General features: G+C 47.0%; 1 protein-coding gene across 1 annotated transcript in view; it reads right to left on the bottom strand.

Moving 5' to 3' along the window:
* Positions 1-16,293, bottom strand: part of ddx10 (DEAD (Asp-Glu-Ala-Asp) box polypeptide 10) — a 51,283-nt gene that overhangs the window by 21,920 nt on the left and 13,070 nt on the right. The window contains exons 11-15 of the mRNA XM_084444570.1: positions 12,197-12,284; positions 11,034-11,122; positions 10,424-10,781; positions 2,700-2,822; positions 2,044-2,211 (exon numbers count right to left, since the gene is read on the bottom strand). Of these exons, the coding sequence (XP_084300696.1) occupies positions 2,044-2,211; positions 2,700-2,822; positions 10,424-10,781; positions 11,034-11,122; positions 12,197-12,284 (826 nt within the window). The remainder of the gene's footprint in view (positions 1-2,043; positions 2,212-2,699; positions 2,823-10,423; positions 10,782-11,033; positions 11,123-12,196; positions 12,285-16,293) is intronic.

Here is a 16,293-nt window from a genome sequence, read left to right on the forward strand (position 1 = left end):
TCACTTCAACCTTTATACTCGAAAGTATAAACTCGAAAGTATAACTAACATGCCCTGTTAGCCAAATTGCATCATGCCAGCTGTGTGTGTGTGTGTGTGTGTGTGTCTCACGCATGCGCCGGGGGGTGGAGCTAACCAATTCCTGTGCCTCTGGGGTGTCAGAGACGGGCGGCGTTGTGCAAAATTGAAATTGACTTCTTTCTTCTTTTTTTTTTAAGCGTCTTGTTTTTCGCCCTCTTCGTGCGCCGGCGCGCCATCGCGACGACGCTTCTTGGCGATGCTTCCCGCACAGGACGAATGAACGGGATGAGGTGTTAAACACGACATTTGTGGCGCGTCTACACGGCCGAAGTGACTCCACATTCGCTCACATTTTTACAGACACCGCTCCACGTTCGACCCCATCAATATTCGCTTGCTTCCCGAAGGCCAATCATTAACGCCACCAATCAAATAATGCCATAATCACTTCATTAAACCGAAATAAGGGAGCGACCGTTAGCATAATTCAATCCGGGAGTCGATATCTATCCGCGGGTGAAATAAGTACTTTCTCGGTAGATCAGATATGCCCGGGCAAAGTTCGAGCAGGTGTGGGAGGGAGTTTATCTCACAGTCAGCCTGAAGGGTCTCTAGCAGCTCCACGCTCAGCTAGGGCAGGAATTTTCATTTCAACCAACCAGTGATATATGGGCTTTCACACAACACGCGCACACGCACACACACACACGCACACACAACACACAACACACAGCCTGACAGGGGAGAGGGGGCTATGCCAGGACAGAATTGACCATTTCTCTGGGGCGATCCGATCCCAGAACTCAGCTGGCCAGAGAGGAGTTTGGGAAACGTTTCAAGCGGAGAAGCCACGGTTTCCACTGCGGTCGTTCCACCAAGCCCTTCGGCGTGTTCTTCATTTCAAAAGCCAATGAAAGAGAGCGTAAATACTACATTCAGTTGTAAATGGAGGCTGGCAAAGATGGAATCACGGAGCCAATTACACAACTTTACGGTGTTGGCGTACCGTGCCCAACACGACGACGATAATAACTACCTACTGTCGCTGGAAATGGTTATTTGCTCTCTTTGTGTGAGAAGGTTGCCGGATTGACAGGCAGTGCATTCTGGGGCGGATCTGGCCCTTGTGTGCTCAGCCCTGATTCGCTGGGACTGGACCGACAGCTGGACGGCATTCCACAGACTCATCTGGCCTCCTGACTCCCCTAAATCACTCTGAGGTAATAGTGTGTGTGTGTGTGTGTGTAGGTGCATGTGAACGAAGGAGAGAGAGAGAGAGAGAGAGAGAGAGAGGGAAAGAGAGAGGGAGAGAGAGAGAGGGAGAGAGAGAGAGAAAGAGAGAGAGAGAGAGGGAGAGAGAGAGAGAGAGAGAGAGAGAGGGAGAGAGAGGGAGAGAGAGGGAGAGAGAAGGAGAGAGTGTCACAGCTGTGACATTTATTTTTCATGGCTGCTACCGCACAGGAGGAGATGAAGCAGGAGGCTCTACCTCTAGCTGAGACCGACAGGGATTCTGGGACAGCTCCAGATCGTTTATTTTGAGCACACTTAAAACCCCCTCTTGACTGTTACATGACCTTAATGACGATTATGCGGTTGCCTCACCCCTTTTTCCAAGATTTGTATACCACACTTTTGACTGTTACATAACCTCAACAATGATTATGTGGTTGCCTCGCCCCTTTTTCAAGATTTTTACCCAACGCTCAGTTAGCAACAGGCCCAAGGTGAAGACTTCATCTAGTTTTGTGCAGGTTTGCACGTGGAGTCTGGAGACTTCGACAATGTTCTTGAACCCTGGAAGCAATTATAGATCAACCCTCCGGACAACCTTGAGGCGGCCTCATGACTTAGAGCAGCAGGCATCCATCACTGCAAGTGAATCAGGACTTATATTGTTCGTTTTCGTCGCGGGCGTCTCTAGCCCGACGTCCTTGGCGGCGTACGGCGTACCGCGGTCGTACCGACGGCTTCTGTCTGACGACGAGAGTGTAGTGGAGTGTGACTGACGGTGTGGGGTCTTACTCGTTTCTTCTCGCGGACTCTGAGGCTGTACTGCTGCTTGTCAAAGCGGTCCTCCTGCCGGAGCCTCTCTCTGGCCTCGTCCACGTTGATGCCCGATGGACCGCCCTCGCCGTCGTCCTCCGGGACTGGCACCGCCGTCCGCTGCACCGGGGGCCACTGCTGCACCATCTGGAGTGTTGATGGCACGCGCGCGCGCACGCACACGCACACGCACGCACGCACACACACGCACACACACACACAGCGACGCTGCCATTTTATTTTCAGCTGGATGGGTAGCGCGTAATCACACACAAGCAATTACAGGCCGGCGCACCAATGTGTAGTCGCGACCTCACGCGCAAACACACACACACACACAACACATTCGCGCCCACCTGAGCTCACACTGATGAAACACACTTCTGAGTCATTTCATTTTCAGCTGGATGGGCGCCACACACGCAACTGAGTATGAGCATCACACGCCAAGCTAATTTTCCCAGAGCAAAAAGGCTATTAGAGAGGTAAACAAGCAGGTTAGGGTGAAGGACTGTCCTCTTGATGCTGCGTGCGTCGCTTGCATGCACAGAGAGGTTTTAGGGCTAATAATGCAGTTTGCCGTGGCAGTTTAAAACGGAAAAACAAAACTGCCACATGAAAATATCTGTACAAACCTCTCCTTCGTCAGTGAAGGTTATTTTGCTGTTGAGCTGGAAGTTTCTTTTCAAGGCCTTCTTTGCGTCTTTGAACTTGGTCTCCTTTCCAGTTTTCTTTTGAGGATCTTTGCCGGTAAGTTCCTGGTGGAGAGATGGAGGGAAGACGGTATTCACACATGGACGACGTACATGTCGATGAGGATGACCGACATTGTTGTTACTCATCTCTGATGTCATGACGGTCAAACACCAGAGCTTGTGACCTAGGAATCTCAAACCTGGGATCTCTGAGTTGGCTGAGTACATTCACAAAGAACAGCCAGACGAGTATATTCATTGCTATAGCAGTTTGATTAACTTCACCAGGTGACAAAATGACATTTCCAGCCCTGACAAATGCTTGTTTGTCTTTAAACAGAGGAAAAAATCCTTCCTATTCTCTCTTTTAGCAGGGAAGAAATACCTTTTATGGCTGCTTGAAACATCAACAACACTACAACAAAAACACATTTAACCTTTCACCCAGTTATTCACAATTCAGTACTAGCCGTTTCTTTTAAAGAGCTCTTTTCAAACTAGTTATTTCTTAACCCTAGAGCCGTATTTGACCAACGGTAGAGGATTTTTTTTTTCTGCTGTGGCCAATGCACATCGCAAATGTACTTTCCTTGGCAGCCCTACTGAGGCCCTCTCCCATTGAAGACAATATAGAGAGCACTCCTGCCGTGGGTGTTAATAAAACAAACCCTCGGAATATGACTTGAGTTTAACCAGCAGCGCGGTGTGCTGAGTCGGCACTCGAGAGAGACAGACATAAATTCTGCATGTCAGCTTATTATCACACCGTTTTCCACTCTTGAATGACCCAGGGCTATGACGCCATGCTTTATCTTTGACTGCGTTTCAGACGTACTCATTTTTACCACACGATTGATGTCCGTGCGCTCGCTAAACCATATATTGACGTGTTTGGGGTCAATTGCCAAGGTTATGCATTTGACGGTTCGATTAAAGATGTAATTCCTCCCGTAGGGACATTGATCGCCATCTTCAATTAGGAATAACGGATGGGTGCGTCTGAAAACAGCTGAAATGTCCTTCAAAATAATGTGGCACTTGGAGTTAGAATCAGCTGGTTTCTAACTGAAATATATATATATAATAATATATAATAACAGGGTACTGAAATATGAAACTATGATATGATGATAACTTAAGGCACTAACGCATTCTCAGTAACAACAAAATATCCATTACACCAGCACTCAGGCCTAATGAGGGGCCGACTACTGTACCGCTCCACCATCCATCTATTCAAAGTTAATTCTGCAGTCCTTTCGCGAAAATCTCTCAAAGCCCCATCATATTTCCATATTTTTTGTTCTGCTGACAAGGCCATATTCAACAATCCAATATGCGTCATCCATTTGGAAAAACCTATTAAATGCTGTTCAGTACACAAGGGGGTGAAATGAATGCCTCTGGGTAACAAAGGACGCCAGCGGACAAGAACTTCCAAACAGGAACGCGGGCGCGACGCTGTCTGACGAGGTGTTCTATTCAGCGCCGGAATGAGATCTCGTTAGAGGTCACGGTCATGGTAAATCTTGCAAGGTTCTGAGCAGATCGTCAATAGCAGGAGACAGACAGACACGAGTTCTCCCTGTTCCACCTCTTAGCACTATGAGGTTATTGGCTGTATTCACACAGCCTCACCGCATTTCCATCTCCTTGAACAAAACCTCCATGGAAGATCATCACCTCTAGACCTAATGTCATCAAACACCATGTTTAATGAGTGCTCAGACCACGCCCCCCACAGGGAGGTCCTGAATCAGGCTAAGAAACAGTGTGAAGTTATTGAAATTGGGAGGTGAGGTTATTGAAACCGGTGTGAGGTTATTGCGCTGCATTTTTAATAGCAAAATGATGGGAAGAGAGTCTTGGAGAAACCAATTTAAAAAGAAATTCAACATCAGCAGTTCCCCACAACGATTCAGTCTCTGAACGCCTTTAGAAAGATGGGAAATAGATGAGGGCTGTGAAGTCAACCCTAAGCCCCTCAACCCCTTGATCACCTTTGGGGAAAACGATAAATATTTCATCCCAGTTAAGGAACCGGAGCGTGTCTTTAAGCTGTTTAGCAGTTAGCTTTGGGCAAAGGAATGTCACAAGATGGTGCGCCCTCCAAGAGAGGGATGGTTGTGATGAATAACCAATCACCCGAGTCATGAATTCACCCGAGTAATCCCCAAGAAAATAAATACATAAAAAATATTATTTCAAAAGAAACAGTAAATTCACTCGTCTTTCTTGTAAGGGCATCGCTTCAATTCAAATGTGAGTGCAAATATACAACATACTTCCCTGAACTTAAACAAGTAAGTTAACAAGCAAGCACTAAACACGAGTCATAATGATATATGGTGCCTGGAAATATTATCATAGAGCATCACAGTAGACGTTTAGCCCAACTTCTGGAAGTGGCTGATTTATAGCTTGTTCCATCCTTGGACAGTTCTGCACTGAAAGGCATTCCTCTCACTGTCAGCTGTGGCCGCTGGTCCTCACATGAATGGCTGAGGGCCAATTAATCGACTGGAGTGGGAATCAGACACTCATCAATCAATGGAGGAATCAATCATTCAATCAATGGGCTGAACCAAGCCATTGTTATCAGGGGGGTGTGGGGGCTTGGATGCATCCCGAGGAGTCAACAAAGTGGGCGGATCTGTCTCTGGTCTGATCTGGTCTGATCTGTCTCTGTCTTCTTGTCCTTGGAAATGTTCCGCTCTATTAAAACTGACCAATCGAGCTCTTTTATCCATGGTTACGAATTTCGGGGGAGAGGGAATATGCAGTATATACACAGTAGGTTGGGCCACTTAGAAATGTCCTTATTTTCAAAAGAAAAGCATTTTTCCAGTTAAAATAATCAATAATTAAATAAATCTAGACATTGTTAATGAGGTAAATTACTATTATAACTGGAAACCACCGATTTAGCAGTTAAGAGGGGTTGGGGGTGACCATGAAATATGCAGTTTAAAAAATATCATGCAGTTTTCAAAATGAAGATATCCTGCTCTTATTGCTTTTTGCAACTCATATTCTGAATAACAGTGAGTTTTCATGGAAACATTAAATGTTCAGAGGTGACACCAAACCTTTGAGCAGCAGTATACTGTATACATATTATATATACACTGACTTTTACATAGTCTAGTGTCATTCTGTTGCATTATTTTGGCAAACTGTCTGAAATGACGCAGAGAGCAGCTCCTATCTACTGCAGGTAAGCAGTACGCACCAGCCTGGAGACAGAACTCTGCATAACACACCCCACATGGGGACGAGTTATATAAAACCAAACACACCCCACATCGGGACGATGGTTATATAAAACCAAACACACCCCACATGGGGACGATAGTTATATAAAACCAAACACACCCCACATCGGGACGATAGTTATATAAAACCAAACACACCCCACATGGGAACGAGTTATATAAAACCAAACACACCCCACATCGGGACGATAGTTATATAAAACCAAACACACCCCACATCGGGACGATAGTTATATAAAACCAAACACACCCCACATCGGGACGATAGTTGTATAAAACCAAACACACCCCACATCGGGACGATGGTTATATAAAACCAAACACACCCCACATCGGGACAAGTTATATAAACCAAACACACCCCACATCGGGACGATAGTTATATAAAACCAAACACACCCCACATGGGGACGATAGTTATATAAAACCAAACACACCCCACATCGGGACGATAGTTATATAAAACCAAACACACCCCACATCGGGACGATAGTTATATAAAACCAAACACACCCCACATCGGGACGATAGTTATATAAAACCAAACACACCCCACATCGGGACGATAGTTATATAAAACCAAACAGACCCCACATCGGGACGATAGTTATATAAAACCAAACACACCCCACATCGGGACGATGGTTATATAAAACCAAACACACCCCACATGGGGACGATAGTTATATAAAACCAAACACACCCCACATCGAGACGATAGTTATATAAAACCAAACACACCCCACATCGGGACGAGTTATATAAAACCAAACACACCCCATATCGGGACGATAGTTATATAAAATCAAACACACCCCACATGGAGGGAGGGTGAGAGAGAGAGACATAGATAGATTAGAGAGATAAGAGTGATATGAGATAGATAGAGAGAGGGAGAGAGAGAGAGAGAGAGAGAGAGAGAGAGATAGATAGATAGATTAGAGAGACAGTGATAGATAAATAAGACAGACAGACAGACAGACAGACAGACAGACAGACAGACAGACAGACAGACAGACAGACAGACACACAGACAGATACGCTATTGATCCCCCCAGTGGGAAATTTGGTTAGTTATACAAAATAAAATATCCTTGGGTCTGAAAACATCACAACAACCCAAACAGGCCTATTGCTCAGCCTACAGCATGGCTTGTACAAAACACCCTCCATGTATAAATCTACCCTGTGACATTATTACCAACGAGTGATGGGGGAGCCTATCAAGGACGGTCCGAGAAGGGGCTGGGGTTTGGGGGTTGCAGGTTTGAAAGATGACAAGACTGCAATTAGCATGATGGAATAGATGTGGAGGCGGTACATTCTGGAAAGGTGTCATTCGACAGGCTGCCGTCCTCTCCGGGGACAGCGCCGGCCCGGCTGACGGGGCCTGCTCTCACCAGATTGCTTCGATCAATCACTTTACGCACAAAAGCTGCATTTTAAAAGGACCCATCTTCCGGGATAAGGATGCTTTTTTAATTGTTATGAGGGGACCGTTGCCATGAAACACCAGCCAGGGAGGGAGAAAAACGATTGTGTCCATGTGTTATTCTATGCTAGCTAAAAACCACCGTTCTGATGGTGGCCTGACTGTGAGGGCCTGTTTAAAAGAAATGAATGCAAGAAATTAATTTCGCACTATTTAGCTTTCAACATAATGACAAACCCACCCACACTCAGAATCGCCGACGTGGATAATGGGAAAGAATGTGCGAGTCCATTAGGCTACAACAGCACCTATGTCTTGAATGAATTATGTCTGCCCATAACTGTAACTATAAATGAACTGTATATCACTCAGAACAATGCCACAAAAGTAACACTGGTAAAAAATAACGCCAGAACAAACATAAATCAGAATTATTAACATTGATCGTCTAAGAAGGTACCAAGTAGCAGGCGTGTCGATCAATACCATTTTTGTGAAGACTAGCCATCTAAAAGAACGCGTTAAGCTGAATTGAACTTATCCAAGTCTATCAGGCAAGGAGAGCGGAGTGGAGTGGGGGGGGAGTGAGAGACTGCTTTTCTCTTGTATTCAGCCCAATGACAGACAGTCTCCGGGGTAATCGAGCTGAAGAGATTCGGGCGGTTGGACTGAAGGGCCATGGGTGATCGGGGTTAGAGAAGGCCCCCCAGAGAGGGGGGGAGAGAGAGGGAGAGAGAGAGAGAGAGAGAGAGAGGGAGAGGGAGAGAGAGAGAGGGTTAGAGAAGGCCCCCCCATCTCCTTTACACGGCAGAGCCAGATAAAAACTCTCCTGAGTCCACGGAGACACGGCTTCTGCTGCTGGTGGCACGGCTTAATGACAATGACTGGCTGCTCGTAAGGTATACGGCAGCACCCTGTATATATGTGAAGAGACCGCAGGTACTTGTACCCCTTAACTATCCCATCTACAGAAAAATCACACCTTCGGTTTAGTCATAAATATCTATAATATAAGAGTGCCCGTTCCCATGAAACCATGGAAACAAATAATTTCTCCCCGAGAGTTTGAGGTGAATCATGTCTGATTACACAACGTCCTCCTCCCACAATGGACGACACGCACTACCCCGCATGCACGGCAGCCATGACTGCGCCACATCATCCTCCCACGATGGATGATACACACTACCCCGCACGCACGGTATAGCCATGACTGCGCCACATCATCCTCCCACGATGGAAGACACACATTACGCTGCGGACCCCAGACACTTTTGCGTATTCTTAGCACACTGCAGAGGCGGCCAATTGAACGAGGGAGCCGGAGCCGGCTAAATTGGCCCTGACCTCTTTTCAAAAAACACATTTCTCCCTCTCCAAACCCTTTTTTTTTTTCCACACGCAAACTAGGATGTTTTATTTTCAACTTCACATGGGAGCTAGCCCAGTTTGTGAGCCCCAAGGTGCTCAGCTCGAACTCTAAATATAATCGTGAAGAGGCTCGGAGAGACCTATTTTTCTTGCTTTAAATTCCAGTCAGCTGACCTCCCCTTGCGGAGAAGAAGTGGGCACAATCACTCCAACCACACAAATGTACTCTTGAGAAGTTTCTCATTCTACCTCACTTACAAACTAGACACATAAGGAGTGTGCAATTTCAATTCCAATATAGATGTTTAGTCTTCAAACTTTGCCCTAGTCTTGCATAGCCAGAGGCATCTCCACACTTTGTTTATTGTTTGTTTTGTTTATACTGTGCCAGCGCAGTAAAACCAATATCGTCTTGGGCGGAGAGTTTGCTAAGTTGTTCACATAGTCTGGATTGAATCTGATTGGGCTGACAAAATAGTCCGTCGTCACTAATTGGACAGTAATAAACGAGGCTTATCCCCAAAACCTACAGTCGGTGAGTCAGACTAACATTTCCCTGACATTTGCGGATTGCTGTAACTTTCACTACAGTAGATGGTAAATGGTAAATGGACTGCACTTATATAGCGCTTTTCCACCTTAGCAGCACTCAAAGCGCTTTACAATGGCCTCTCATTCACCCATTCACACACACATTCATACACCAATGGCGGTAGCTGCCATGCAAGGTGCTAACCTGCTCATTGGGAGCAATTTGGGGTTAGGAGTCTTGCTCAAGGACACTTCGACATGTGGACAGTCGGAGCTGGGCTTCGAATCACTGACCCTTCGATCACTGAACGACCCGCTCTACCAACTGAGCTACAGCCGCCCAAAATGCACCATTTTGTGACATCAAAAGAAAAACATGCTTGCATATGGCTAATGGTAGTTGGCTAGCCAGTGCAGCAGTAAGCTAGCTGCACTTCGCGTGGTGACGTTCTCAAGACTCCGTGGGGAGGAGTGTCCACTAGACAGCAAAGCACTGGGAAGCGCCTGAGAAAAGCGATGGTATGACGTCACGGTCTTATACCGTCCGTTGAGGAAGATATTGCTTTCGTTAGTACTCGTACTAGAGCAAACCGAAGGCTTTGTAGTGCTAGTGCCGGCCCTGGAGGAGTGTGATTGCAGGGTGTGGCTGCCGTTGTGGTTGGGGTGAGGACGCGAAAAGTGACATTGGAGAGACATACGCGTCAGCAAGCTTTTAGTGAACTCATGTAGGCCACTGAAGAGAGTCCTTCGTTCTTCTAAGTTTCCTCAGGTTTATTTAGGAGGGCAGTTAAAAGGGTCGTGTGCGTCAGTGTGTGGTTTTACGGTGTCCAGATCCCGTGGTCAGCTATTTGACTTTAGGCCATTACAGGACCGACCTCAAGAGGTGACCTTAAACAGTGACATCTAATAACCTAATTCTACTACGCCAATGCATATAAGAAAATATGCCCTCGGCAGCTATATATAGGGACACAGGTTAATTTAATTCCATTTTGAATAATTCATTGGCCATAAACGAAACCTGGTGCCAGATAGCCGTGATAAGAGCATCTCACCTCCTCCTCCTCCTCCTCCTCCTCCTCCAGAGTGAAGATGTCCTTCCTCTTCACCGTCAGCAGCTCCAAGTCCCTCAGATCTTCATCCTCCTCCTCCTCCGCACCGAGGAGAAGCTCTTTAGGCCTTTCCGCCTCATCATCATCGCCGTCATCGTCCTCTTCCTCCTCGTCTGAGCCCTGGGAGTCGGAGGCTTCGGCGCTGCGTCCGTCTCCTCTGAACTTGGCCTTGAAGCTCTTTAGCTCCTCCTCCTCCTCCTCCTCCTGGGCCTCCTCTGGTCCTTGTCTGGCCCGTTCAGCCTTCTGTTTCAGGGCTGTGTTGAGGAAACGGACGCGCGGGGCCACAGCCAGACCCAGAGACCTGCCAACGCCACCCACAACACCGACGTTCAGCAATGCTCTCATTTAAACGGGGGGATTTAAACAATTCGATAGTAATTAATTAATTAATTAATATTTAGCCGATGCCAAATACTCATAATTGGAGAAATCGTGTCCCACCCCACCCCCCCTCTGCAGAGAAAGTCAGGCCTCGTGTGTTTGACTTTTGGTTTTGGAGATCATCTGAGCGAAGTGCGGTTCCGCGCGAGGAACGCTCTCGGCCCGTACTCACTCCGCGTACTCCTGGAGATCGAGCCGGAACACGTCGAACACGCCTTTGTTCTTCATGATGTAGACGGAGCGCAGGTATGCGACGAAGCACTGCAAATGAGAGGGAGGGAGAGAGAGAGAGAGAGAGAGAGAGAGGGGGAGAGAGGGAGGGAGAGAGGGACGGAGAGAGGGAGAGAGAGAGAGGGAGAGAGAGAGAGAGAGAGAGAGAGAGAGAGAGAGAGAGAGAGAGAGGGAGAGAGAGAGAGGGAGGGAGAGAGAGAGAGGGAGAGAGAAGAGAGAAGGAGAGAGAGAGGGGGGGGGAAGAGAGAGGGAGAGAGAGGGAGAGAGAAAGGGGGAGAGAGGGGTCAGCGGGATCTACACCGGCAATCTCATGCGAATGATGCACGGCACGGGGGAGAGGGGGAGCGTGAGAGGAGGGCGATAAATCAGGCGGCACAGCGCCGCCGAGATAACGGGCAGTCCTTTACTTGGAGTGGGCCGCGTCCTGGGGAGAGATGTGTCTGAAATGATGATTACATGCTCGGGATGGAACGAACCCGCGGCGCTCGGGCTGGCGTGAAATCGCCTCGTTTCGAGATGGAAATGGAAGGAGGCGAGCTACGGTCGCCCACAGAGACGGGGGTGTTAGCAACAACAGGGAAAACTGCCCCTTTAAAGATGTGTTTTTAAAAGTGGGTGTTGGTGGAGGAGAAAATGAACGCTTGTGATGTCATGCTCTTACATTGCGATTTTCCCAAGAGACATTTGTCAGGCGTTAGACGCTGACCACGCCTATCGCCCACGACGATACTGACCCTCTGGGCTAACTCAGTCCCTGAAAATACTGACCGTCTGGGCTAACTCAGTCCCTGAAAATACTGACCCTCTGGGCTAACTCAGTCCCTGAAAATACTGACCCTCTGGGCTAACTCAGTTCCTGAAGATACTGACCCTCTGGGCTAACTCAGTCCCTGAAGATACTGACCCTCTGGGCTAACTCAGTTCCTGAAGATACTGACCCTCTGGGCTAACTCAGTCCCTGAAGATACTGACCCTCTGGGCTAACTCAGTCCCTGAAGATACTGACCCTCTGGGCTAACTCAGTCTAACTCAGTCTAACTCAGTCCCTGAAGATACTGACCCTCTGGGCTAACTCAGTCTAACTCAGTCCCTGAAGATACTGACCCTCTGGGCCCGTTCCTTCTGCTCCTTCTCCTGGGCCAGGAACGCCTCCAGCTTCTGCTGCACACCCTGTAGCTTCTCCGGATTCACCCTGAGACACAAGAACACACGCACACCATGCTATTAACGGACTAAGAGCCCATCCATGGAAGGGCACTAACCTCAAAGGCGATCTATGTGTGATTTATTGTGAATTAAGTTTCCTTTACTTCAATCTAAAGGCGCAGTAAACCATAAAAAGCTTTTAAAGGTGCGTATTATCGTGATCATTGCTCGAGCTGGAAGGAGTCAGCAGATTTTTCACATACTAATTCTTCGCAGCTATTGCCAGGAAATGTAATCAATATGCTATATGCAGCTGTGCTGGCCATATACTGTACTTTCGGCACAAAGTCTTCAACTCGCATTATTTCTCATGGTCTCACTTGACCCAACAAGAAAGATTCTCTCCCGCCAGACTCTCCTAGGACCAACACACCCAGAGAATACTCTTTTTACATCTCAAATATGGATCCAAACGTGTGTCCTAGACAAGGCATCCAATATTGCTACATTCATGTGGTATCGGAATAATCGGAAAAACGAGTTCCCGACTGGGAAAATTCACATGAACTCAAGTCTGAACAACAAGTCGGCGAAAAGTTTGGTACACGAGTTGTGACGTCATAGGCAGGAAGTAGAGGACGAAAGTAGGTTAAATGTTTAGTTGTGGTGGTAATGAACGGTTTATTTTTTGCTCACATGTAATTTGTGAGGTAAGCCATATGGTATTAGGTTGTAACCGTTAGCTGCTGTCCACGTATAGTCAGGTAAAGCAATATCTTTGTGCTTCAGGGAATCCTTTGCTCTTTATTGTCATGCAAAAACTAGAAACAGCTACCAGCGGGTTGTTTAAACGCCCTGGGTAATAAAAAACATTATCTTCTTTGTAGCATCCATGTTGTTCCCATATTGTGACTTAAAAGCTGATGAACACACCGATGGTGGAGGAACGACTTGACTTAGCTTGGGAAATTGAGGAGCATGTGAATGCAGCATAAGGGCAGCACACACAGGCGAAAGTAATATTTACCGGGCGAATGACCAGCGTGTTGTGTGGGCAGTGCTGGATGTGACGCACACAAAACCAGTTGGTTTGTAGTCCGTTTGGGCTTGAGTTGGCAGCCATTGTTGTGAATGTGGTTCTCACGACTGATAACTGTATGTCACTTTACTAAGTTTTGATATGTTTTCCTGCAAGAAAGTAAACCAGCAGATTCGAACTATGTGGTCAGTTTAGCAAAATAGTCTGTTTCCATGTCTTCTACGAATATTAAATTTGCCTATATGTGACCGCACCATAAGCCCTTTTCACAGCAGCCATTTTGACATGTCAAAGCAGGGTAAACACAGGTGGAATCAATTAAATTAATTCTGGTCTCATTCTATTAAATGTTTCACAGCCATTCCAGTGAGCCAGCATGCACAATATCTGCACTGGCCCACCTAAATCCTAAACGGAACAGGGCCGTAATTAATGCAATTAATTACACCTGTGTTTACCCTGAATGTTTTAAGATGATCGCTCATAAACCTGCACCGCTTACTTCACCGCCGGGGAGTGATTTTTTTATGCACAAATCCCCTAATCTGAGAATCCTACCAGTACATTGGCAACATCACCGGCCCATAATGCATTGGACTTCCTCTGTAACAGGGTCTAGCAGGCAGCCCGCTGACTGGCACAATAACACCTGGCGCTCGCTTGGCAGAGGGGAGAGAGGGCTCAGCCAGCAGTCTTTCCCCTCCAGCGCCCGCTAGCGTCACACCAGCCTCGGGAGACGGAGGGGAGGGGAGGACAGCGTGGTGGGGAGGGACAGACGGAGGGGAGGACAGCATGGTGGGGAGGGACAGACGGAGGGGAGGACAGACGGAGGGGAGGACAGCATGGCGAGGAGGGACAGACGGAGGGGAGAGGAGGACAGCATGGTGGGGAGGGACAGACGGAGGGGAGGACAGCATGGTGGGGAGGGACAGACGGAGGGGAGGACAGCGTGGTGGGGAGGGACAGACGGAGGGGAGGACAGCGTGGCGGGGAGGGACAGACGGAGGGGAGGACAGCGTGGCGGGGAGGGACAGACAGAGGGGAGGACAGCGTGGCGGGGAGGGACAGAGACATTTTTTTAGCTGCTAAATGCTGTCTCATGGTTAGCTACCAACACCTCTGTCTCAAGGTTAGTTCGAGACCAGTGGAATTGTTTAATAATTAAGTCATGGGGGTACAAGGGACATCAACCCGTGCAACAATTAGCCAAAATAATAAAACAGCTGAGCATTCCCAGATCATATGGGTGAATGTACCGGGGGTTCCAAGAGGACACAATTCAGTTGGGATTTTGAGATAAATTCATCAGAAATAATTGACTGGGAGTACAGTATTAACTATGTACATAATTATAATGAATCATTTGGTGATTAGGGTTACGAGATGACAGAAAAATATTCTCCCACACCATCTTCCAATTAATTGTATTCGGTGAAACAGAGAGGTCATGACACCAGCGAATTTCAACTTGTAAACGTTTTTCTGCAGCTTTAATAATACAAGTATAAAGACTGGAAACCAACCCCTTTGTGGACTTAGTTGTACAAAGTTTGTGCAAGGGATGGGTCTCCACGTCTTGACCCCAGGGGACCCCATATGCTCTTAAAGTGCTACGAAGCTGTAAATAAAACAAGAAAGAAGTGCCAGGTAAGCTGTAATGAGCCTGAATGACGGCAAGCTAGTGCTATCCCAAATATCAGAAAGACTATTGATCCCTTTATCCCTCCATTGGGGAAAGGAAATTGGGCGCCCTCCACCTGTTTCGCAATTGATTCAAAGTTGTTTGTGGAAGTAGCTTGTAAAGAAGGGTAAATGTCTAAGCCCAAATATTTACATTTGTGAACTACCGGAATATTAGTATGAAGTGTAGCAGTTCTCACAGCAGCGTTATTCAAAGGAAGCAAAGCAGATTTAGCCCAATTGATTTTGTATCCAGATATGCTGCCAAAATGATCAAAAATAGGCAGAAGATGAGAGGTTGATTGTACCGCATCCCCCAGAAAAAGTAATATGTCATCTGCGTATAACGAAATATAGTGGGCAGTATTATGAACTGTAATTGGTGACTGATGCACCACTTGGACCATGGGTTCTAAGGATAGGGCAAATAGCAGAGGAGAAAGAACACAACCTTGTCTGGAGCTTCTAGAAACTGGAAATTGAGAAGAGCACCGATTGGCAGTCATCACCATTGCAGTGGGAGAGGAGTAGTGTCTGAATCATATTCATAAACTAAACTCTTTCCCATACCAGGCATTTCTCTGCATCTAAAGAGAGTACAGCCCAAGGGGTTGGGCAAGCAGGGGCTGCATCTATAATATGTCGAAGTCTGCAGATGTTGTCTGATGATAGGTAAGATTTTATAAACCCAGTCTGTTCAGGATTTATGAGCTGAGCCATAAAAGGCTTCAGACAAAGAGCCAGCATCTTGCATGCGTATAATTTCACATCTGCATTCAGGAGAGAAAGAGGACGGTAATTAGCACATTCACTCGGGTCTTTGCCCTTTTTAACAAGTAATATTGGCTGTATTAGGCAGAAATCCATGTTGTGCAGAGTAATGAGAGGCTTTTCATTCACAATATCCCTCTGTTTTGATAAGAGTGAAATTGTTTCTTCTCTTTGATAAAAGAGTGACATAGAAGTCAGAAACCCTGACAGCGCTGTTTTTTTTTTTGGCATTCTTTATTTTAGAAATGTTTCGTGGCAGAGACGGGTCTGTGCTGGCGTTGATGCGTCTGTCCTAGACATGTCTGTCCTGTCTACGGGGTCAAGGTCAAACAGACAGACAAAGGGAGACGGGGAAATTGGGCGGCGCTTCCCCCCCCCTCCTCTCCCTTCATTAAGGACTAATCCCAATTTCATTTCATTTCTAAGGACTTTGAGTTCACCCTCCAGACAGCGCAATTAATTGGGTAACCAGGAGCAAGCGTCTCTCTGGCACAAAAGAAATCTATAATCAATACGACGTGAAAGGAAGTTAAATCCCTTGGGGGGGGGGGGGGGGGGGGGGGAG

The sequence above is a fragment of the Borostomias antarcticus genome (genome assembly GCF_949987555.1).
Source record: "Borostomias antarcticus genome assembly, chromosome: 1".
Classification (NCBI taxonomy): Eukaryota; Metazoa; Chordata; class Actinopteri; order Stomiiformes; family Stomiidae; genus Borostomias; species Borostomias antarcticus.